The 26,169-nt window shown below is 36.4% G+C and overlaps 1 protein-coding gene across 1 annotated transcript in view; it reads left to right on the forward strand.

Annotated features, from left to right (window-relative positions):
• ZDHHC15 (zinc finger DHHC-type palmitoyltransferase 15) overlaps positions 1-19,182 on the forward strand; it is a 168,125-nt gene extending 148,943 nt beyond the window's left edge. Inside the window, exons 4-11 of the mRNA XM_047097810.1 lie at positions 1,664-1,784; positions 5,026-5,095; positions 7,220-7,252; positions 8,006-8,126; positions 12,203-12,335; positions 14,148-14,274; positions 16,385-16,488; positions 19,139-19,182. Of these exons, the coding sequence (XP_046953766.1) occupies positions 1,664-1,784; positions 5,026-5,095; positions 7,220-7,252; positions 8,006-8,126; positions 12,203-12,335; positions 14,148-14,274; positions 16,385-16,488; positions 19,139-19,182 (753 nt within the window). The remainder of the gene's footprint in view (positions 1-1,663; positions 1,785-5,025; positions 5,096-7,219; positions 7,253-8,005; positions 8,127-12,202; positions 12,336-14,147; positions 14,275-16,384; positions 16,489-19,138) is intronic.
• Positions 19,183-26,169: the final 6,987 nt, after the last annotated feature.

The following is a 26,169-nucleotide window of genomic DNA, read 5'->3' on the forward strand; positions in this document are numbered from 1 at the left end:
CATGGTTCATGTGATTGATCCCCACATCAGACCCTTCACTGACAGTGCAGAGGCTGCTTGGGATTCTCTCTCTCCGTCTCTCTCTTCCCCTCCCCCCCTCAAAAATAAATTAATAAAATAAATTAGACTCTAAACATAACTTTTAATTACTTATTATCCAGTGTTTTTACAACAATCTTATGAAGTAGATATCATTTCTTCTGTTTTACAGATGAAGAAACTTGGGTTGAGGGTGTCTGATTTTCCAATGTGATTTTTTACCTATTAAGTGGAAGAAATGAGGTTTAAACCCTAAAAATCTGATCACAGATCCTTCTCTTTTTCACCTCTGCCTATCTTTTGGCCCAGACAGAAAAAAGCTTTCAAGTTTGTGTTACTTTGGAAAATCATTGACATATCTTTTGCAAGATTAGCAAACTGTGGTGCCCACATTGACAATAAGCCTCATATCAGACCAAAAATTTCTGAAATAGTGAGAATACCCAAATTTCTACTCATTTGCAAGATCATAATATACAGTGTCACAAGCAGTCTCAGCCAGCTTCTCTAAGAGTGTCATCTATGAAAAATACCTACAACTTTTTTTCAAAATTTTGTTTAAATTCCAGTTAATTAACATACAGTGCAATATTGGTTTCAGGAGTAGAATTCAGTGATTCATCACTTACATACAACACCCAGTGCTCATCACAAGTGCCCTCCATAATACCCATCACCCATCTAGCCCATCTCCCACCAACCTCCCTCCATCAACCCTCAGTTTTTTCCTATGTTTTCTTAAAATTCATGGTTTGCTTCCCTCTCTCCTCCCCATATGATTGGCTGTTCTGTTTTTTTTTAATTCCACATATGAATGAAACCATATGGTATTTGCCTTTCTCTGACTATATATGTATCCCACATCTTCTTTATCCATTCATCAGTCAGTGGATATTTGGGCTCTCTCCATAGCTTGGTTATTATTGATAATGCTGCTATAAACATCGGGGTGCATGTAACCCTTCAAATCAGTAGTTTTGTATCCTTTGGTTAAATACCTAGTAGTGCAATTGCACTATTCTATTTTTAAATTTTTGAGGAACATCCATACTGTTCTGCAGAGTGGCTGCACTAGTTTGCATTCCCACCAAAAGTGCAAGACAGTTCCCCTTTCTCCTCATCCTCACCAATACCTATTATTTCTTGTGTTGTTAATTTTAGCCATTCTGACAGGTGTGAAAAAAAAAACATACAACTTAATAACAATCATAGTTAATCATCAACAGGGTCCTAACAGCAAGATGTTACATATCTGTATATAACATCATATTATGGTATAATGGGGTGGAAAGGGCATAAATCTTAGAATCAAGTGAACTGGGTTTAGAGCTCAGTTTTGCTACATGCTGCTTAAATGAGTATAACCATGGACAAAGTACTTAACCTCACTAAGTTTTATTTTCTTTATTTATAAAACAATACCACCTATCACATAGACTTATGAAGACTGAGATAAAAGTCAGATAAAATAATTCAGATATTTATCCTGAGAAAGTTATAAGCCAAATTGGTATCTGGACTTCAAGGATAGGTAACAAATATTTTCATCTGAATAGTTATTATTGTTTTAATCTTTTATTCGAATCTTGGAGAATAAAGTCTCACTTTTCACTTCTGCTTCTAGTTCCACTTGTCCTATTCAGACAAAGAACGCTATGAAAATGAAGAAAGACCTGAGGTCCAGAAGCAGATGCTCATCGATATGGCCAAAAAGCTACCAGTTTACACAAGAACTGGGAGTGGAGGTCAGTTCATTGAAAGTCACCTAGAGAAGCAGATCAGCAAGGATCTCAAAAAGGCTGTCATATATATCCACAGGCTCACCTGTATACTTAGCATTGGAGTCCACCACTAACATTTACTATGTTACTTTATCACCTATCTTTCCACAAATCCATCCCTCTATCCATCTCCCATCAAGCCATCTTATTTTTTGATACATTTTAAAGTAAGTATCAGATATCAATACACACCTACCTATATATTTTATCATTCTTTTTTGGGTGAAATTTGCATATAAAGACATGCATAAATCTTAAGTGTGCCATTCGGTGTTTTGACAAATGTACATATCAATGTAACCAAAACCCCTATAAACATTACCACACCCCATAAACTTCTTTTATACTCCTACCCAGTAGGAGTACTGGGTACCCAACAACCACTATTCTGCTAGTTTTCCACCATAGATTAGTTTTACCTGCTCTAGAATTTTATATAAATGGAATCATACAGTATGTACTGTTGTGTCTGGCTTATTTTATATAGCATAATATTTTTGACATTCATTCACATTGATTTTTATTTTATTCTCTTATTGCTGAGTAGTATTTCATTGTATGAATATATCATAGTTTGTTTATCCATTCACCAGTTGATGCACATTTGGTGTTTCCAGTGCTTAATTATCATGAATATTCTTGCACAAGTATTTGTGCAGAGATATGTCATCTTTCTTGGGTAAATATCCACTATGGAGTTTTACTCTTCGTTTTCATCTGTGTAACTAGAAGAGTACTAGCTGAAACAATTCTCCACCTTTCAAAATTTGAAAATGAAGCCTCTTTTGACAAGATATCCTAATGTTTCTGATAAGAAAGATCATGTTTCAAGGATGTGGGAATTATACTGTTAGACATCTGTGTTTATCTATCATTTATTTATTCAACAATCATTTATTAAGGTCCTATGTGGCAATTGGGGGAATTTTAATATGGTCTGGGTAAGGACTTATTAATTTTGTTAGAGTATTGATGTCATAGTTCTCATGATTTTTTAAAATTCTTCATGCACACTGAAATATAGTGAAAAGTAGAGAGGAAATTATTTGTATAATTTATCACAGTAGTAAACAGAATGATGTGATAGAACAGAGGTTGGTTACAAACTGAAGGCCTGTGGGATGAATTGGACCTGAGATACATTTTGTTGATCTCTAATGTATCTTTTAAAACTTTGCACTTGTTTATATTATCTTATAATTATTTGGTTTCCTGTGTTTTCTCCTTCCTTGATTGTTAGCCAGTTAAAGGCAAGGAGCTTCATCTCATACTGAATTTTGTATTGGTAGTACCTTTTTCAGCGTCGGGCACTATTCACAGATCAATAAATATTTGTTGAATTGAAAAAAAAACTTTGCACTTGTTTTTAATTTTTAACAATTGTAATTTTCCACATGAAAGTTCATATTTCTGGCTTCTCTTGAAAACTCAGACATCTGGCAATATTCAATTACATTTTCACATGGCAAAAATTAGCTAAAGCCGAGTAGTAGCAACTCTTTTTAAACAGGGCATGAATTCTCAGGTTCTCTCACAGTCTTCAACTGGCTGCTCCACTCACTACCAACTATTCTCTGGACCCTTGAATCATTTGTTTGCCGCCCTAATGACATAAAGAAATTTTCTCTGAGGAATATCATTTTATTTGAGACCTGAATAATAAAAAAGTAACTAGCAGGAAATAAAGAACAGAGGGACTAACATCCCAGACAGAAGGTACTGCAAGTACAAAAGGCCCTTAGATAGGAGCAAGCTTACAGTATTAGAAGAACAAACATATAGCCAGTGTGACCAGAGTATAGCAGGTGGAGAGTGATACCAGTTAAAATTGAAGAGCCAAGCAGAGGCCAGATGATTCAGGCCATGGAAAGGAGTGTGGATTTTATTCCAAGGGTGTTTGAAGGGTGTTTTAAGTTTATTTATTTATTTATTTATTTATTTATTTATTCATTTTGAGAGAGAGAGAGAGACCACAAGTGGGCGAGGGGCAGAGAGACAGGGAGAGAAATAGAACCCCAAGCAGGGTCCACACTGTCAGCACAGAGCCTGATGTGGGGCTCAAACTCACAAACTGTGAGATCATGACCTGAGCTGAAGTCAGATGCTTAACCAACTGAGCCACCCAGGCACTGCAAGTACAATGAAGGTTTCAAGTGAAGAGTGATATAATCTGATTCACATTTTAACAGATCATTTGGCTATTCTATAAAGAATGAATTGTGGGGGACAGAAATAAAAGCAGAGTAAATAATTAGGCAGCTATTGCGATCATCTAAATGAGAGATAATGGCGGCTTAAACTGGGCAATGGCATTGACTGTTCAGTTCAATGCTAAATGAATTCAACATGCATGACCCTCTCCCTTCTTCATTGCCTCAGTTATACCCATGCTTTTGTCGCCCCTCCATTGCTAGAAATAAACACAAACTGCTAAATTAGCACTCACTTATGCTGACTTAGTTATGTGTGCTTAATGTACACTTCAGATGGAATTATTATATTAGCTCAAATTGTTCATGATTTTAATTGTTACACTTAATAATAATTACATTAAACACAGTCATACTGTATCAATGAACAGAGAAAAAATGAGTAGAAAAGGAAAATGCCTTTCATCTAAGGGAAATAAGGAAGGAAGGAAGGAAGGAAGGAAGGGAGGAAGGAAGGAAGGAAGGAAAAAGGGAAAGAGAAATGTGTTTTTTATATCAGACTTACAGAGTGAAGAGGGCCCTGAATGAACTAGAGTCAGAAAACTGTAGTGGTCACAATTCTGCCACTCACTTGCTATGTGCAAGTAAGTCACTTGATTGGTTCAAGTCTTTACTTCATTTATCTGTGAAATGGTCAATTGAATTAATTGTTTTCAGATAGGAAAGTTGGAGTAAGCAATCTAAATGATTTTCCCAAGATCACTCAAGCAGTTGACAGTAAGGTTTGTTTTATAATACCGAATCATATTATCATATATACAGATATGAAAACATTTCCCTTCACCTTCATCCCCCAAAAGGTACCTTCAAGATTGATCTAACAGGAGAAAAAATACATACCACAATTCTCTTCTGTGATCTGCCTTTTTCTTGGTAACTTGAAATGAGTTTGACTACCCACAATCAGTGTATAACAAGCCATTCAGATAGGCTAGTAAGATATGTGGTGTCATATTGAGCCCTAACCAATGCTAACCACCTGATTTTTCCTATAGCTGTTAGATTCTGTGACCGGTGCCATTTAATCAAGCCAGATCGCTGCCACCACTGCTCTGTCTGTGCCATGTAAGTGACATCCATATTTCCCCTGGGCTGAGCTTGGCCAGTGATGATGGTTGCTTAGACAACAAAATGACTGATGCTAACATGTGACCATGCCTAGATAAGAACATTTCCTTTCAATCATAATGAGCACATGCCAAGCACCCTCTTGGGATGATGATGATTCAAATTATTCCAAAGATAGGAAAAATATATAAAACCCCATTTTAAAAATAAATGCTTTATTTTAGAAACAGTTTTAGATTTACAGAATTATTGTGATTATAGTTCTCATATGTCCTACATCCAGTTTCCTCTATTATCAACATCATACATTAATATGATACATTTGTTACAATTAATGAACCAACATCAATACATTATTTTTTTAATTTTTTAATGTTTATTTATTTTTGAGAGAGAGAGAGGAGGGCAGAGAGAGAGGGAGACACAGAATCTGAGGCAGGCTCCAAGCTCCAAACTGTCAGCACAGAGCCTGACTTGGGACCTTGAACTTGTGAACCATGAGATCATGACCTGAGCTGAAGTTGGACACCCAACCAACTGAGCCACCCACGTGATGCATCAATACATTATTTCTAATTTAAGCCCATATTCTATTTACATTTCCACAGTTTTTCTCTAATGTTCCTCTTCTGTTCTAGGATCCCACCTGGGATACCACATTACATTTAGTTGGCATGTCTTCTCAAGGTCTTTTAGCTCTGACAGTTTCTCAGACTTTACTTGTTTTCAATAACCATGATAGTTTCTAGGATTTTAGGATTAATGATCGGGTATTTTGTAGAATATCCTTCAGGTGAGATTTGTCCGATATTTTTCTCATGGTTAGACTTGGGTACTGTGTTTTGGGTAGGAAGACTATAGAGGTAAAGTACCATTATCACTGTATTGTATCAAGGGCACATACTATGAACATGACTTATCACTGCAATATTAATCTTGTTCATTTGTCTGAGACAGTGTTTGTCAGTTTTCTCTAATGTAAGTTTACTCTTCCTCCCCCCTCCTTCCTTTACTCTTTGGAAGGACGTTACTATATATAGCCCACACTAAAGAACAGAGGAATTATGCCCCCCTCCTTAAAGGCAGAGTATATACATAAATTATTTGGAATTCTTCCAAATAATGTGAAGAAATCTCTGCATGGGAGATTTGTCTCTTCTCCCTTATATGTTTATTTATGATTCATATAAGTTTTTAGGCATGGATAATCACTTTATATTTTGGGTTGTACCTCAATTCTACTTTATTTTCTTACTCTAATTGCTCCAACTTTATAAAATCACATTTTTATGTTAATAAATATAATATTCATGTCCTTCTTCTTGGGTGTATGTTCCACCCACATTTCTCTTGCCCTTGATTCAAACAGGTGTGTCAAAATTTCAGCAATAGCCAATGTAAAACAAATGAATCATCAGAGTAGTAATTAGTAAAATTTCATTGTGCATACAACAAAAAGACGATTTACAAACCAGGAGCACTCAAACCAAAACATAAAATGAGACTGGGTACATCGTTATAAAACAGCTTATATAGTGGAAAACAAGGCCTGTTTAATCTTCACAGTGATTAGTTAAAATATTAGAATTTTCTTAAATGAAAGAGACTTGGTAAATCGTTACTTTATATCGACCTTAGAAAACAGCTTAAGTATTGCTGATGATTTCCAGAGACATAAGCAAGAAATGACCCAGGTCAAGTCAGTCTTACAAAATAAGCTAAATTAAGGTTTGTTTGTATGACTAAACTAGTTTTGTGTGCTCAGGAAAGTTTCAAGGATGGTCTCCATTTGTTTTGTTTTTTTTTTTTTTATTTTAACAGACTGTAGCCATATGTATTCTTCTGTACTTTTATTAATCTGTATATTGAGAAAAATGAGGGGAGATACCTTAGACTTCTAGGCATGTAACTTGCTTCCAGCATAATTCTATAAACTGTTCTGATTGGCTCATCCTAGAAATAATTGATGTCCAAATAGTTTGGGAATAATGTATATTGGAAATCTAGGAATGAGTGTACTGGTACCATGTAAAAATACTAGTGAGATCTTGAGTTAAATTATGAGGTGTTACTTCATTTCTATAGGTCCACTTATCACACTGTACTTTGTTTCTTTTGTAGGTGTGTATTAAAAATGGACCATCATTGCCCTTGGTATGTCCTTTTGATTCATTCCTTTCCACTGAAAGAGTAAGAGTTGCTTAAAATGCATAGTTTCCTAAGCATAGTTGTAACATGCTTATTTCTACAACCATAAATCACTGGGCTTTGTATTTGCATGGGGGGGGGAGGGGAGGCATGACATTTTTAAGCAAAAATAAATATACCACCAAAGGTATGGTGGTGAATTCATGGGCTCACAAAGCTCACAGTCTTTTGTCCATTAGCTTTAGTAATTGGGTGTAGTAATGAAATTGAGCACAAAAAGTTCCCTTCTTTGACATTATACAATTCAGTTCTGTTTTTAGCTATCTTGAAGTTTGAAATATTCTAGATTGTTAACTTCAGTAATTCTTCTCCAAATTTTGTATGTCTGACCTACAGAACCAGTCTGAACTGTCCAACTAAAAAGAGAACATGCCTCACTGTACTAAGTGTAGCTGCTGAGATTGTAATAGGTTTTCAGTATCCAAGATTCAAGTTTTCTTGTGTGTGTCAGGAACCAGTCTGGAACTATTAGGTAGGCCAGGTGTCTCTGTGCTTGTAAATGAAAGGAGAAACAAATGAAACATGAACTTGTTTTTCCAGTCTGTTCCTATTAAGGCACTTCTATTTATGTTGAGTTTCTACACAACACATAATGAAGCAGCAGGAGTTATGTATTTCCATTGCTTAGTTCACTTATGTATCAGTGTGTTCTCAATGGATCCTGATTTCAAATTAGTTTTTCTTTTTTTCTTTTTTCAGGGTTAATAATTGCATTGGATTTTCCAACTACAAATTCTTTCTTCAGTTTTTAGCTTATTCTGTTCTCTACTGCCTGTACATTGCTACAACAGTCTTCAACTATTTCATCAAATACTGGAGAGTAAGTTAAATAATCATGACAGGTCACCCCTAGAAAAAACACATACCTACTCCAATCTGTGACGTTTTTTCAACTTTTCTTTTTACATTTTGAAATAGCTAATACTAAGGTAACCAGAAGGAAAGGCAGCAAAAACAAGTTTCCCATGTTGAATATTCTGAGATTTAGGAGTTTGTTATTTAAGGATTCCACTTACACATTTCTGTCATACATGAGAAGCTTGTTAAGACCTTTAGGAACATAACCTCTTGACTCTCAGTGATGCATTACAATTTACTTATCTAGTCAAATTATAAAAATCCACTTATTACCAATTATAGATTTTTAAAATGTTGAAACTAATTTTGAATCTCTAGTTTCTGTAGTGATTTTTTTTTTATTTCATGCCAATGGACTCCAAAAGATATCCCTTCCCCACAACTCCAGTACAGCAGTGAAGATATCATAACCTCCCATGATGAGGGCTGTCCAAACTAAACCTAAATGGCAAAAGACAGATTTGGACAGAGCTACTAGTTATTACTTTAGGAGTTGCACAAGCGCATATATAAACAGGAATATCTCACCTCAGGTGAATAGGTAAAGCAGCGGGAAAGAATGTGAATCTTGTGACCAAAATCTAGTTCATAATAAACTGGAGAACAAAGGAGAAACACAAGGCAGTGAGAACTTAAATACCTGAGAATATTTAAATTATTAATTAAGGCTTTGATCCCTGCTAGTGTAGAAAATATAGTGTAGAAAATTATAGTGATATGTGCTTTCCATTCTCCCTTCAACTTGCTTAGTCAATACAGATATTTAATAACTATAAGAATCAGGAATTATATAATGGATATCAAAATCTTCAACTCAGAGATACAAAAGTATAAGCAAAAATGAAATTTTCTCATAAATTTTCCCCAAATACAAAATATTTCACTATCTTGGCGGTTCTGGCTCCTTTCCACAGCACAGGATCTCTTCTCTATTGCTCAGGTTTTCATGACCTGTTTGGCATCCCATTTACACACTGAACTACTACTCTGAATGTAAAGAAAATCTGTATCCAATTCAGCAGGGAAAGTGTCAGCCTTGGTCTTCACTACAGACCTTACTTGGTCCTTAACACAATAGGCTACTATTTAAGAATTCATAACAAAGTAAACAATGTTGCATTTTATATATTTTGCCTTAACCCTCCAAGTCAATCAATAATCAAATACCACAATGCCCTCCAGGTGCTGTGTGCTTTTTTTTACTCTTGAAAGATAATATTTGGATATGAATTACCAGAAATATGTCAGTATTCACAATCACAAGATGAACATAGTCTTGTCCTTCTCCTAGTCCCTCATTTTTTTCTCTATAGTAGACTAGCTCATGCCTGACAGATGGGATGTAAGAAAACTTGTTTTGGCTTCTCCTAATAATGAAAAGTGAATTGACAATAGAGAGAAACGCTTCTTTGCAGTCTCTCCAGCCATAAAGCACTTTGGTGTGGTTTAGAGATGGCTTTCTCAGTTTAAATTGAGTCTTACCTTAAAATGAAAAGTAAACACTGCCATATATTTTAAAAACCATGTATCAAGGAGACTAGCAGTTCTAAGAACAGCAACCCCCATTTGTATACTTTGCCATTTTCAAAACACTTTAATATCTATTATCTCATCTTATCCTCACCACAACCTTGTAAAGTACACCAAACAAGAATTGTTAGTGTCATTTAAAAATGATAAAACTGAAGCTTATTGTTCTTAAGTGACTTGCTCAGGATCACCCAGCTTGTAAGTTTCAAAGTCAGGACTAGAAGCTGTCTCACGCTAAGCCCAATGATTTTAAACACTGTACCATATACTATTGCCCATTATGGTCCTGCTATGGAGAAGCTATAGCTCCTTTGAAATAAAGAATTCAGAAGACCATCAGAGCATATTTTTCCTATATATATTAACTTAAAGAGTAGCTACTTTATATGAAATTGATATTTGCCTTATGAAAAAAGTAGTAATATACACTTTCCACAGTGGGCCGTGAATCTCCTCACAGAGACTATGAATTATTTTAGAACCAAGATAGTAGTATTATTCTACCAATATTCCCCTGAACTGTTCTGGTGGTTACTGCTTTGAGTAATTTAGCTTGGTTATCTCCTGAGAAGGTAATTTTGAACATAGGACCATCAGCCTCTTCTAACGACAACAACAACAACAACAACAACAAAAAGGACTTTATCAAGGAATATCCTTTGGCAGAAAAAAAAGACAATTCTGCAAAAGTAATTAGGAGAGGAAAAGACTTCCAGCTCAGCCAACCAGGGTGTGAACTGACTCTATCAATCCCTCTTGCATAGACATTTCCTATTGCCCATTTAAACATGAAAGATTAGAAGTAAAATAAATGTAAGATTTAAAAACTTTAACAAATATACTCAAAAAGCAGAGATTATGAAAGCAAAAACCCAGCTAGGCCAAAACCACTACAAAACAACATATAAAATCTTTTCCATAAATTTAAAACAAAACAAACACAGGGGTACCTGGGTAGCTCAGTCTGTTAAACATCTGTCTCTTGGTTTCAGATCAGGTCATGATCTCATGTTTTGTGGGTTTGAGCCCCACTTCGGGCTTCACGCTGATAGTGCAGAGCCTGCTTGGGATTCTCTCTCCATCCCTCTCTCTCCCTCTCTGTCTCTCTCTCTTTCAAAAGAAAGAAAGAAGAAAAGAAAGAAAGAAAGAAAGAAAGAAAGAAAGAAAGAAAGAAAAAGAAAAAGAAAACTTAAAAACAAAAAACAAACACAAACCAATCAAATTCAGTTTGCATGCTTGGGTCAAGATTTTGTGGAAGGAACATTTCAGAAAGGAGCTTCAGATAAAATTGCCTGAAGGTTTAAGTCCTTGAGGTATCCATTTCCTGGGGTGCTCTGCCCACATGCAAATTTCACTCAGACCACTGCTCAGCTTAAAAAACCTGACTGACTGACTTCCCCTTATCTTCATCCTTCACATATATGCACTCTGAAAGATCCTTAACATTTCCTTACATCAAAATGAATAAAAATCTTCTTTACGAGAAGAAAAAAAATCTTTGCTATGTCAATTTGCCAAGTGTTTTCAAGTCTTAATTTTTCCTTCCAAACTGAAGTAGAACCAGATCCTAATGTTACGGTCCACTTCAATCAAGTATCACCTTTAACTTTATTACTCAAGAGCATTTGGGAAATACTTTATTGCAATTCATCATGCCAAAACAATGATCACAAGTTCTCTCAACTGCCCACTCCAAAATTGAAAATGTTTTCTAAGGTTCTCTTCAAAAGACAAAATTTATACACCGTGCATGCTATAAAACTTTAGAAAATTTATTCTGGTCTAGGACTGCATGTAAAAAAAGAAAATAAGATGTCACAGATAACTATAAAAGTCATTAGCTACCTACTTTTACAATTGCCTGTCAAATCCTCTTTGATTTTAATGTTTAAAGAACTATTTCACAGGATGTGATATACCAGCATATTCTATTTCAGCTATAAAAAAGAACAACACAAAATTTACAGTAGCTTTTAAATCAGGTTATAACTTATAGGTAGAATATTTTAAAATTCTACCTATATGTCTTAACTTGTTTTCAACACACATATGTTGTGACATTTTCAACACACATATATTCAAGGAAACATGACATATAAAGTATTTCAGAATAACCCATCTTGAGACAAGAGGATGACCTCAAGATCATCTCTGACCAAATGATTCATAATTTGCAAACTAAATGTAGTACAAGCTTTAAGAGATTGCATGCCAATTATGACCTGAGTATATCCTTTTTTTACACTGCTCTAATTGCTGCATTATATACTCTATTTTACACTGAACTTAATCAAGGATCCATTTTAGGCTATAATTTTTAGGCTGGAAGCATATCTATAATGTGGTATGGTCATCAACAGAAAGAACTCATAAAAATTTTATAAAATCTATTTTTTAATTGCAGCTAGACACTTTATACATATGATAAAAGTGCTAACATATATAAAAACTAGTTAAACCTGAAAAGTTTAATCTTTTGTTTCTATTTACTTATTATTTCTTTTCTAGGGGGAATTGCCCAGTGTTCGCTCAAAGTTCCATGTTCTTTTTCTCCTCTTTGTGGCCTGCATGTTTTTTGTCAGCCTTGTGATTCTCTTTGGTTACCATTGTTGGCTTGTCAGCAGAAACAAAACCACCTTAGGTAAGACTGGATATTAAGACTAGGGAAAAAACACATTAATGTATATCATAGTAGCCTGTAGATTATTTGCAAGGAAAAGAAAAAGTTCCAGTGAGGCATTTTAGTTTTAGTGACGTTCCTTTGCCTCTAAACTGAGACAGATGTAAACATGTTTTACCAAACTGGAGAGCCATAGTGAATGAAGCTTGCAAACTAAAGAAAGCATTATTAAATGAAACCTCACAGAAAAACAAAATTGACCATTGCTCTTTATAATTGATACTGGGTTATAGCTCCCCAAATTTATGACGTGCAAAATTTCTAAAAGGTGTTCACCTGAGGAAGTGAAGAAAAAAAAAAACAGTACAGAAAGGAACACCAGAAGGGGGAGGTGAAGGTTAATAAAGATAGAATAATCTAAATTATTGAGTGCATCCAAAGACGGAGTCTTGAGACGCACCTGGGTGGCTCAGTCGGTTGAATGTCCGACTTTGGCTCAGGTCATGATCTCGCGGTCTGTGAGTTCAAGCCCCGCATCTGGCTCTGTGCTGCCAGCTCGGCGCCTAGAGTCTGCTTCCGGTTCTGTGTCTCCCTCTCTCTCTGCCCCTCCCCCGCTCATGCCCTGTCTCTCTATCGCTGTCAAAAATAAATAAACATTTTTAAAAATTTAAAAAAAAAGAGTCTTGAGAAAGAATTCAAACCAACAAATCATTGGATATCTACAATCATCAAGGAGCTGTGGAGGACTGGGAATGAGATAAATACACTGAACAAGTGAGTTTCTAGAAAATTAGTGCAAGAAATGAACATTTTTTCTGTTACTCTATTCTTTCATCTGTTATTTGGAGAATTGTGTTTCTGATGGATTCCAGTGCAACAATTTTGTTTCATCTATAGTGAAACAAATATTTACATTGTATACAAATTAATGCATGAGGAATAAGGAGAAAGTATCCAAATGTTGAATGTTTAGCTAAGATATATTTGAGGAAAGTTTAGTACAAAAGCCACTTTACATTTGGAACCCATTTACCAATAATGCTAACAGCTAAGAAAGTATTTACACTCCTTTTCTAAACCAAATATCTAGCACTTACTTGCTAGGGTGGTATGTCAGTTCATTTGGCTTAGACATAACTGCAAAGTAGGAAAGTACTAAAAGCTTCAGGATAACAAAAGAACAAATGGGAAATGGCTAGATGCAGCCAGTCCAACAGTGAAAGTGTTTGCTTAATGGAATAAATGTGTGTCTAAAACTAATGTGTACTAACATGGTCCAATTCCTCAGTCTTTGAGGTGATTATAGTTCACCCACTGACATTTTTTCTTGAGTAAAACTCAGTTTCTTGCATTGCAGGTTTCAGTGTAAACATCATTTCTGAAATGTTTCCAAATCAAATCAATGTCATTACCATCTCTTCATGCATCATTACTTTAGTCCCAGTTCTAAAGAGGGAGACCATTTGGCTGCTGTTGCCATTTAGATTCAAATAAAGTACTATTAAATTTGTCCTTTCACTCCTTACATCCAGCAGCACAAAATATGTAGTACTGCCATCGCTGATTAATTATTTCTACCATTATGTGTTTCTTCTGCCTTTTTTTCAAAGAGTACCAATTATTTGTATTTAATAACAAAATTACTTTTATTATGTGATTAAAGTGGTTTTTACTAAGTAATTTAGCAATAACTAAGCATGAGAGGCCTATATTACCACAACAAAAAGATAGTGTAGAATCAAGTAACATTCATGGTGTACTATAAAATCATGTTCGTCCTGACATTTGTTCCTTTATTGCTTTCTTCCTCTTCAACTTCCTATCTTGCCCTAGAGGCCTTCTGTACTCCAGTGTTTACAAGTGGCCCAGAGAAAAATGGGTTCAACCTTGGCTTCATCAAAAATATCCAGCAGGTGTTTGGAGATAACAAGAAGTTCTGGTTAATACCTATTGGGTCTAGGTAAGTAATTATTACCACTAAAAGAAGCTGAGGCTGAACCATGCCTTGAAGTAGCCAAATTCAATTTTAATTGTGGTATGCAATCAGTCATAAGTCCAATGAAAAATCTATTCCCCAAGTTTTTTATTCCTAGATTAGTAAAGAGAAATTAGGAAGTGAAGGTATGATAAATAGACATTCTCATGTTTTGAAGTAGTGTAAACTGATACCACTCCTTTATAAATGAATGTGGTGATATATATCAAAAATCACAAGAATCCCCATGTCCATTGTCAAGTAATTCCACTTCTAAAATTCTATCCTAAAAACAAACTAGGCACAAAAATGTTCATCACAGCATTATTTCCAGCCAATAATTAGTAAACATCTAAACTAAAAATGCAACAATATGCTGTATATATCCCCACTGACTGGAATTTTATGTAGTCAAAAGTACGACTATGTTAAGACTATGACACAATTAAGAGAAATGCTCACTATGTTTTAAGTGAAAAATGTAGAATACAACTGATTTTTACTCTGAATAAAAATATGTACAGATATACACATAAGAAAAACATAGGAGACATATAACCTAAAAATACTATAAGTGGATAAATGGAAAGGGCAGTAATCTAATATTTTTCTTGTCTCCATTTTCATATTTTGAGGTGAAATGTCTGTATTACTTTTATGAAGGTAATTAAAATGAAAAGCAGGAACAAAGATTGTTGTAGAAATTGTAGGTAATTCTTAGAACTGAAGCAGGAATGAAAGGAAAGCAGTGAATGGAAGACAAGTTTGTGTCCCCTGAGTGACTTTGTGAACCACATTGAACTAACACCAAGTGAACTGTCTCTGTAGCAAAGCTTATTTATACTGTCTTGAAGCTCTCTTTAGATCCATTCCTCAGAGAGGGATACATCTGTCTGTTCACTTATTTGAGGAAACTTTGTTGGAACAGGGTGATAATTAAGGAAAATTTTCTTTTTCCCTTTACTCATTGCTCTGATACTTCCTCTGTACTAGTCATTGTTTTACAGGCTCATTTATTTAAGATCTGTGGTATATCCTACTATACTGGCTATAAAGCATAAGACAAAACTATGTTGGTGGGTAAGGTTGATTAATAATTGTCACCAGCAATTATTTTCACTCCACTAACACACATACCCACACAAATACACACACCCTATCACTACATCAAAGGGAGGTCTAAAATGAGTCTTTCCTGGAATAGAAAATCAAAAGCCAAAATCAAAGCCAATTCACTTATAATCAGTATACTTACATCCTCTGCAGAGAGCTATCAATAGAATCTATCAACTTTCAGTTAACCACAATTAAGAACAGGAGAAAAGGCGTAAGTAATATAAAATGAGTAATCCAAGAGTCACTCAGATATAAATTTGCAACACATTGATATATATATATATATATATATATATATATATATATATATATAATCAAATGTTCAAACTGTAGCCCACTATATTCAGGACCAACTTAGTTCCTTCCAATGCATCCCAACTGTTAGTGGCCAGAGATTAACCAAGGAGATGGCCCTAGGTTGCCATAGATATCTACAAGTGGATCCCACATGCAGGTAATTGCCCCCAGAATCTGCACTCCTAGAGATGCCACACTCTGGCTGTTTCCCACAGTTCCTAATAACCTTTCTACCATACAAGCCAAATAACAGGGCATTCAGACATTACTATTTATCAGCAGTTCACAGCAGCTGATCTCCACTATATCAGTGGTTCTGAATCTGCTAATTTTTGTTGAAAATTTAGAACCCAAGCAATAAGATAATGAGATATAAATTGGGATAATCATATGAAGCTTGCTATATGTTCATTTTGCCATAACTGGGCATTGTGGGAAACAAGTTAAACAGTTACTTACTAACCAAAACAGTTGACACTGATGCAGACAAACAAGATATAGAAATTGAGAGCAATACAGCAACTAAATGATGCTATTGTAAACCCCTATGCCACCATGGCTTTAGCCAATAAGATAAATGGTTTAAATCTTTCTAAGAACACCCTCCTGTTTCTAGGAGGGCTATAACATTCATGAAAAGTCTATGTCAGCTGCGAGAGCTCACTCTTCCTTTCCCCAACAGCCCTGGTGATGGACACTCCTTCCCTATGAGATCTATGAATGAGTCACAGAACCCACTGCTAGCAAATGAAGAGCCCTGGGAAGAAAATGAGGATGAAATCCAAGGTAAGTAGGCTCAGAAGGAAGTCTTTTCTCCACCTAGCAGACCAAACACTAATAAAACCATGTTAACGCAACCAATGTAGTGTAGTCAGAAAATAGTGTCCAAAAAGATTATATAAACATGTCAACTGCATAAGTGACCTTTGGATAGAGAAGGAAAAGTATGGCCAGATTTGTTTAGCACATGTAGATGGTTTAGGTTGGATTAGATGCAAGCCTGGAAGCTTTCTTACCAGGTTTGTGATACCATGATTTATAACCAATGAGATAAGTCAAGAAACATAATAAACAGCGCTGTGTATATTTGTAAGCAATCCTGCCAGTTGGCCACTCATGGTGATTTGCTTGAGTTAATTTAACCAGTGGGCATCAGCTCACCTTTCTCTACCATAATTTGTTCATACTGGTTAAATTTTCTTTAAAATCTCATTCCCATTCTCCTTTAGACTGGTTTACATACTATACATACACAAAGAAATAAAAGATGTATACGTGGGCAAGCCTACACATGCATGTAGTCTACTTTTATAAAAGGCAGAGCAGCAAAGAAAAAATGAGGAAGTAGAACTTTGTCCTCCCACCTTTCTCCCACCATATTTTTTGGGTCATAATGAGATTTGTGTGTGTGTGAAAAGCTGAGGTTAAATTCTCATGTCACATACCCGTACCATCACCTGTTCTTTGTCTCCTCATGATGTTATGCTTACTACTGTGCCTGCAGTATCTGTTTATGTTGCCAATACCAGGCATCAGAGAGTAATATTTAGCGGCTAGTCCCAATAATTCAATAGCTGAGAAAAATTTTGAGTTAAAATTATAATACTTGTCAGAAATTGGGGTAAATAAGGCTGATGAGGACATGGAAAGGCAATGAGATGAGGAGCAGAGATGGGAAACATGCCTTTCTAAAAGTTTATAGTTAGACTATCTAGTCCCAGGGTCTCTACCTGGAAGTCTGGTTTTATTTATTTATTTTTTCAATATATGAAGTTTATTGTCAAATTGGTTTCCATACACCACCCAGTGCCCAGGTACCAGCCTGCCCCAGAAAAAGCGCAATTGTGTAGCAGCAGTGTTTCAGGGATTATGGTAAATCACAGCACACATCTGGTGACAGGTTTCACAGCCCCTTACTGTCCTTGTTCCAATACCATCAAATGTGGCTGTTTTCAGGGGTCCTCTGGGACCTTTGCCTGTGGGGAGGCTGCACAGCCTCTACCAAATGTCCTCTCAGCAGTGGAACCTCCTTTCCCTGTGTGGCTCAAGGACCCCTCAGATCTCACTTTCTGCTCCTGCAGACTTGCCCTTCCCACCAGAGCTCCACCAGGTATCGAGATGTGGAATTTCAGATTCTATGCTCCCCTGTTTACAGTCTTAATGGTATTTAAACTCTCTCCTTCTCTTGTTAAGTCCCTTATGGGTGTTTCCACTCTTTCTCTTTCTCTCCAGCTGCTTTTCAGGGAGTGCTTTTCCTGTACTCTTCCCCCTGATTCCATCCTCTCTCCACAAGCAAAAAAAGCTCCCTACCCTCCATGGCTTCTCTCTCCCCCAGTTTACCCCTCCACGCCATGTACTTGGCGAGTTCTGTGGTTCGAGTTGTGCAGATTGTTGTGTTAATACTGAGATCAATTTTCTAGGTGTGCTAGATGGTTTGGTGTGGATCTAGCTTCACTTCAGGGATGAGAGAAGCAAAAAGCTTCCATGCTGCTCTGCCATATTGGCCCCTATCCATCTCTGATTTTTATTAGAGCTTGTTTTTTTTTAAACAAAACTAAAAGTTCTTACTACTTTTTTTTGAGGGGGGGCAGAGGGAGAGGGAGAGAGAGAATCTTAAGCAGACTCTACGCCCAGCACAGAGCCTGACATGGGCTCAGTCTCACAACTGTGAGATCACGACCTGAGCTGAAATCAAGAATTGGATACTTAACCAACTGGGCCATCCAGGTGCACCAAGTTCTTACTACTTGTAACTGCTGTAACTAAAAGTCTGTTCAAAAAGAGTGATAGTTGGAGCTAAGATGGCAGCATAGTAGGAGAACCCTAGGGTTGTCTTATCCCAGGAACATAACTGGATAGCTATCGAATCATTCTAAATACCCCATAAATCAACCTGAAGACTGACAGAACAAACTGCACAACTTAATGGAGAGAAGTCACATCAAAGAAGGTAGGAAGTGCAGAAATGTGTTTTGAGGGAGAAACACATTTCTCTGCAGGTGCTGCAGAGGGGAGAGACTGATGGCCACAGAGAAAGAGCAGAGAAAGAGGAACACACAGAGTAGTGCATAAGAACACGTTCACAAAGTCATTGTCTGGGAAAATGAGAGGGGTTGAGTTTCATGAGTTCTTGTAACCACTGGGGCTTAAAGACAAACTAGAGTTTGTCTTTTAAAGGTTTTTTTTCAGGTTGGTGGGCTTAGCTAGAATAGAGCCTTGAGGGCCCTACACTGCTCTTGGAGAGAAGGTAAGCAAACAACCTAGAGGCAGATGGTATGGAAATAGTTATCTGAAGAATACCTGTGGCACACAGAGGAGAATTGTTTGCTCTTCTTGAAGTGCATTCTTTAGAGGTAGCATTCACAGAGATGCCTCTCCAGGGACAAAGGAGCCTGTGGATGCCATTTCCCTCTCCCATCCCTTGGCATAAGTGCAGAGCCACCTGAAGTAAGCAGCTCAACCCTGACACTGGCTGCCTAACCCGGTTATACCAATTCCCACACCCTGCATTCTGGCATGACTGCCCTTGTGGGTCAAACCTGCCTCAGTTCCAGCATAGTGAGAAACTTTCCTAGAAGACCAGTGAGAGACCCCTGCTCACACCACATCCCTATCCCTAAAACCTGGACTTTTAAAAGTCACCAGTCTTGCTGGGAGAGAGCCCAGAGGGCACTGAGCTGCTCCTGGAGGGAAGGCAGGCAAAGAACCCAGAGGCAGACAGTGTGCTTTCCTGAGAGCAGTGGGTCATGAAGACTCCTATCTGGGGACAAAGAGGCTGGCTGGTACCATTTCCCCCCTTGCCCCTCAGCCTAAACACAGAGCCACATGTGGTAAACAGCAGAGCACCAATAGTGGTTGCTTAATCTGCTTATTCTAAGTCCCACACCCTGTGCTCTGAAAGTACTGCCCCACTCAATCTAGTCTGCTCCAGTCTTAGAACAATGCCCCCGCCCCCCAGCACATCTCCTAACTACAGAGTTCTACAGGGCTTCAGTTCTAGTGTAAGTAGTATCAGGTCTCATTTCACAAGCAGACCAGTGTACACCTAGTTAAAACTCACCACATTCTGGCCAGGTACCAAATTGTGACCACTTCCAGCAAGAAGAGACTCTGTAGAAGACTGGCTTGAAGGACAGAATAGCCAAAACCCAGCAGCAGAGTGTACGCAGCACACAGCAGACACTCCCTGAAGTGCCAGGCCCTGGACACTCTATGACCTCTTCTTTATAAAGCAATTACTCTCAGGAGCAGGAAACGTATTGGGCTCTTCTAACAACAGAAGAAGACAGAGCCTTAGACAAAATGCAAAGAGAGGAATTCATCCCAAATGAAAGAATAAGATAAGGTCACAACCAGAGATCTAAGAAAAACAGATAAATAACATGCCTGATGGAGAATTTAAAGCAACAATTATAAGGATACACACTGGGCTTGAGAAAAGAATTGAAGATTCAGGGAGCTCCATAATGCAGAGATAAAACAGTTAAAAAACAGTAAAATATGAAAAATGCAGTAACTGAGATTAGAATCAGACTTGATGCAATGAACATAAGGATGGAAGTAGCAGAGGAATGAATAAGTGATATAGAAGATAAAATAAAGGAAAATAACGAAGCTGAACAAAAGGGAGAAAGAAGACTTATGCAACACAAGGATAGACTTCATGAACTCAGTGACTCTACCAAATGTAAAAACATTCATATTATAGGAGTCTCAGAAGAAGAGAGAGAAAGAAGAAGAAAAGACAGAAAAAGAAGAGAGAAGAGAGAGAAAAGGGTTCAGAAATTTTTATTTGAAGAAATTATAGATGAAAACCTCCCTAATCTGGGGAAGGAAACAGACATTGAAATTGAGGAGGCACAGAGAACTCCTGTCAAAATCACCTAAAGCAGGCCAACAACAACACATATAGTAATTAAACTTGCAAAATACACTGATAAAGAAAAAAAACTTAAAAGCAGCAAAACAAAATAAGTCATTTACTTACAAGGGAAGACCCATAAGGCTAGCTGGATATTTCTCAACAGAAAGGTGGCAAGCCAAGACGGGAGTGGTAGGATATATTCAAAATTCTGAATGGGGGAAATCTGCAGCCAAGAATACTCTATCCAGCAATCCTATCATTCAGAATAGAGGAGAAATAAAGACTTTCCCAGAAAAACAAAAACTAAAGGAGTTCATGATCATTAAACCAGCCCTGCAAGAAATATTAAAGGGTACTCTTTGAGTGGAAAGGAAAGACCAGAAGTGACAAAGATAGGGAAGGGACAGAGAAAATCTTCAGAAACAATAAAAAAACAAGTAATAACATGGCAGTAAATACCTACGTATCAATACTTACTCTGATTATAAATGGACTAAAAACCTTAATCAAAAATAGGATGTCAGGATGGATGAAAAAATGAACCCACCTATAAGCTACCTACAAGAGACTCATTTTAGACCGAAGGACACTTGCATATTGAAAATGAGGGAATGGAGAAACATTTATCATGGAAATGAACATCAAAAGAAAGTTGGAGTAACAATATTCATATTGAACAAACTAGATTTTTAAAAAAAGACTATAACAAGTGATGACGAAGGGCACTATATAATAATAACTGGGACAGTTCAACAAGAGTATACAACAATTGTAAATATCTATACACCTAACATGAAAACACTCAAATGTATAAAACAATTAATAACAAACATAAAGAAACTAATTCATAATAATACCATAATAGTAGGGGACGTTAACACCCCACTTACATTAATGGACAGAGCATCTGTACAGAAAAGAAACCAGGAAACAATGGCTATGAATGGCACACTGGATCTGATGGACTTAACAGATATATTCAGAACATTCCATCTTAAACAACAGAATACACATTCTTCTCAAGTGTACATATGACATCTTCCAGAATAGATCACTTATTAGGCTTCAACAAGTACAAAAGGATTGAGATCATACCATGCATATTTTCTGACCATAACACTATGAAACTTCAAGTTAACCACAAGAAAAGACCTGGAAATACCACAAATATATGGAGGTTAAACAACATGCTAGTAAACAATGAATGGGTCAACAAGAAAAGCAAAGAGGAAATAAAAAATACATGGAAACAAATGAAAATGAAAATGTAATGGTCCAAACCTTTGGGATGCAGTGAAAGCACTCCTCAGAAGGAACATACAAGGTATGGTATGGTAGGCAATACAAGCCTACTTCAAGAAGCAAGAAAAATATCAAATTAACAACCTGACCTTACATCTAAAGGAGCTAGAAAAACAACAAATGAAGCCTAAAGCCAGCATAAGAAGGGGAATAGTAAAGATTAGAGCAGAAATAAATGATATAGAAAATGAAAAAGCAATAGAACAGATCAATGAAGCCCAGAGCTGGTTCTAGGAAACAATTAATAAAATTGATTACCCCCCTAGCCAGACCTATCCAATAGAAGAGTAAAAGAACACAAATAAATAAAATCACAAATGAGAGAGAGGAGAGGAGAAATAACCAATATCACAGAAATACAAATAATTATGAGAATACTACGGAAAATTATATGCGAACAAATTGGATAATCTGGAGGAAGTTGATATATTCCTAGAAACATATAAACCACCTAAAGTAAAACAGGAAGAAATAAAAAAAACTTGAACAGACACAACCAGCAAATAAATTGAATCAGTATATAAAAATCTCCCCATGGGGCGCCTGGGTGGCGCAGTCGGTTAAGCGTCCGACTTCAGCCAGGTCACGATCTCGCAGTCCGTGAGTTCGAGCCCCGCGTCAGGCTCTGGGCTGATGGCTCAGAGCCTGGAGCCTATTTCCGATTCTGTGTCTCCCTCTCTCTCTGCCCCTCCCCCGTTCATGCTCTGTCTCTCTCTGTCCCAAAAATAAAAATAAACGTTGAAAAAAAAAATTTAAAAAATCTCCCAACAAACAGAAGTTCACAGCCAGATAGCTTCACAGGTGAATTCTACCAAACATTTAAGAAAGAGTTAGTATCATTCTTCTCAGACTATTTCAAATGATAGAATTGGAAGGAAAACTTCCAAATTCATTCTATGAGGCCAGCATTACCCTGATACCAAAACCAGAAAATATTCATTAAAAAAGAGAACTACAGGTCAATATCCCTGATGAACATGGATGCAAAACTTCTTAATAAAATACTAGGAAATAGAATCTGACAGTACATTAAAAGAATCATTCACCACAATTAAGTGGGATTTACTCCTGGGCTGCAAGGGTGGCTCATTATTTGCAAACCAATCAACATTACACACTACATTAATAAAAGAAAGTATAAGAAACATATGATCATTTTAATAGATACAGAAAAAGCATTTCACAAAGTACAATATTAATTCATGTTAAAAACCCTCAACAAAGCAGGTTTAGAGGTAATATACCTGAACATAGTAAAGGCTATATATGAAAATCCCACAGCTAATATCATCCTCAATGGGGAAAAACTCAGAGCTTTTCCTCTTTTGTCAGGAACAAGACAGGGATGTCCACTCTCACCATTGTTATTCAACATAGTACTGGAAGTCCTAATCTCAGCAATCAGACACTAAAAATAATTACATTGGCAAGAAAAGAAGTAAGACTTTCACTATTTGCAGATGACATACAGTCTGTATAGAAAACCCAAAAGAATCATCCCAAAATTGCTAGAACTGATACAGATCAGCAAAGATGCAGGATATAAAATCAACATACAGAAATCTTTTGCATTTCCATAGACAATAATGAAGTAGCAGGGAGAGAAATCAAGGAATCAATCCCATTTACAATTGCACCCAAAACTATATGACACTTAAAAATAAACCTAACAAAAGAGATGAAAGATCTGTACTCTGAAACGTATAAAACACTGATGAAAGAAACTGAAGATGACACAAAGAAATGGAAAAAAATTCCTTGCTCATGGATTAGAAGAACAATTATTGTTAAAATGTCTATAACTGCCCAAAGCAATCTATACATTTAATGCAATACCTATCAAAATATCAACAACATTTTTCACAGAGCTGAAACAAACAATCCTAAAATTTGTATAGAATAAAAAAAGACTACAAATAGCCAAAGAAATTTTGAAAAAGAAAAGCAAAGCTGGAGGCATCAGAATTCTGGACTTCAAGTTTTATTACAAAGCTGTAGTGATCAAAACAATATTGTACTTGAGCAAAGAATAGACACATAGATCGATGGAACAGAATAGAAAACCCAGAGACGAATCCATAACCATATGGTCATTAATCTTTGAAAAAGGAGGAAGGAATATCCAAATGGAAAATAGTCTCTTCAACAAAGGGTGTTGGGAAAAGTGGACAGCAACATGAAAAAGAATGAAACTGGATCACTTTCTTATACCATACACAAAACTAAATTCAAAATGGATGAAAGACTTAATTTTGAGACAGGAAACCATTGAAATCTTAGAGGAAAACATAGGCAGTAATGTGTGACATCAGCTAAAGCAACTTCTTTCTAGATATGTCTGCTGAGGCAAGGGAAACAAAAGCAAAATTAAGCTGTTGGGACTTCATCAAAATAAAAAGCTTTTGCACAGCGAAGTGTACAACCCACAAAAGTAAAAGCACCCTATAGAATGGGAGAAGATATTTACAAAGGACATATCTGATAAAGTTTGGTATTCCAAAATATATAAAGAGCATATAAAACCCCAAAAAACAAATAATCCAGTTAAGAAATGGGCAGAAGACAGGAATAGATACTTTTCCAAAGACATCCAGATGTCCAACAGACACAGGAAAAGATGGTCAACATCACTAACCATCAGGGAAATATAAATCAAAACCACAATGAGATACACCCTTACACCGGTCAGAATGGTAAAATCAACAGCACAAGAAACAACAGGTGTTGGCGAGGATAATGTTGGAGAATGGAACCTTTTTTTTTTTTTTTTTGCACTTTCAAGTTCACTTGTTTAGTGTGTAAAAGTCAATGGGTTTTGGGGCGCCTGGGTGGCTCAGTCGGTTAAGCGTCCGACTTCACCCGGGTCACGATCTCGCGGTCCGTGAGTTCGAGCCCCGCGTCGGGCTCTGGGCTGATGGCTCAGAGCCTGCAGCCTGCTTCCGATTCTGTGTCTCCCTCTTTCCTTGCCCTTCCACCATTCATGCTCTGTCTCTCTCTGTCTCAAAAATAAATAAAAACGTTAAAAAAAATTTTTTTTAAAAAGTCAATGGGTTTTAATATACTTAACAGAGTTATGGAACCATTACCATATCCAATTTTAGAACATTTTCATTACCTCCCCAAAAACCTTACCTCCCTTAGCCCTTTCTTTTTATTGTCTTTTCATTTTTTTAAAACAAAGTTGACTTTATTTTCACCAATTTATTTATTTATTATTTTTTTAAATATGAAATTTATTGTCAAATTGGTTTCCATACAACACCCAGTGCTCATCCCAAAAGGTGCCCTCCTCACTACCCATCACCCACCCTCCCCTCTCTCCCACCCCCCCATCAACCCTCAGTTTTTTTCTCAGTTTTTAAGAGTCTCTCCCTCTCTAACCTCTTTTTTTTTCTTCCCCTCCCCCATAGACTTCTGTTAAGATTCTCAGGATTCACATAAGAGTAAAAACATATGGAACTGGAGAGGGTTATGCTAAGTGAAATAAGTCATACAGAGAAAGACAAATAACTTAACCCTTTCTTCCAATTCCTTTCCCTAGGCACTCACTGAATCTATTTTCTGTTTCTATAAATTTATGTATTTCTTTTCAAAAGAATCATACAATATGTGGTCTTTTATTACTGGCTTCTTTCACTCAGCATGTTTTTTGAGATTCATCTATCTTGAACATATCAGTATACCATTAAGTTGTATTGCTAAGTAATATTTTATTGTATAGATAGCCCATATTTTGTCTAACCATCAGTATATGGATATATGGGTTGTTTCTACATTTTGGTTAATTATGAAAATGTTTCTGTAAGAATCCATATTTGAGTCTTTGTGTAGATATATGTTTTCATTTCTCTTGGGCAGATACCTAGTAGTGGAATTGCTAGCTTATAGGGTAATTCTATTTAAAAAGTTTTTTTTTATTTTTTAAAATTTACATCCAAATTAGTTAGCATATAGTGCAACAATGATTTCAGGAGTAGATTCCTTAATGCCCCTTAGCCATTTAGCCCACCCCCTGTCCCACAACCCCTCCAGCAACCCTGTTTGTTCTCCATATCTATGAGTCTCTTCTGTTTTGTCCCCCTCCCCGTTTTTATATTATTTTTGTTTCCCTTCCCTTATGTTCATCTCTTTTGTCTATTAAAGTCCTCATATGAGTTAAGTCACATGATTTTTGTCTTTCTCTGACTGACTAATTTCACTTAGCACAATACCCTCCAGTTCCATCCATGTAGCTGCAAATGGCAAGATTTCATTCTTTTGATTGCCGAGTAATCCTCCATTGTATACATATACCACATCTT

The sequence above is a fragment of the Lynx rufus genome, unplaced genomic scaffold (assembly GCF_022079265.1).
Source record: "Lynx rufus isolate CCGP_SWC_20201006 ecotype Redwood Valley unplaced genomic scaffold, mLynRuf1.p SCAF_42, whole genome shotgun sequence".
NCBI classification, from domain to species: domain Eukaryota; kingdom Metazoa; phylum Chordata; class Mammalia; order Carnivora; family Felidae; genus Lynx; species Lynx rufus.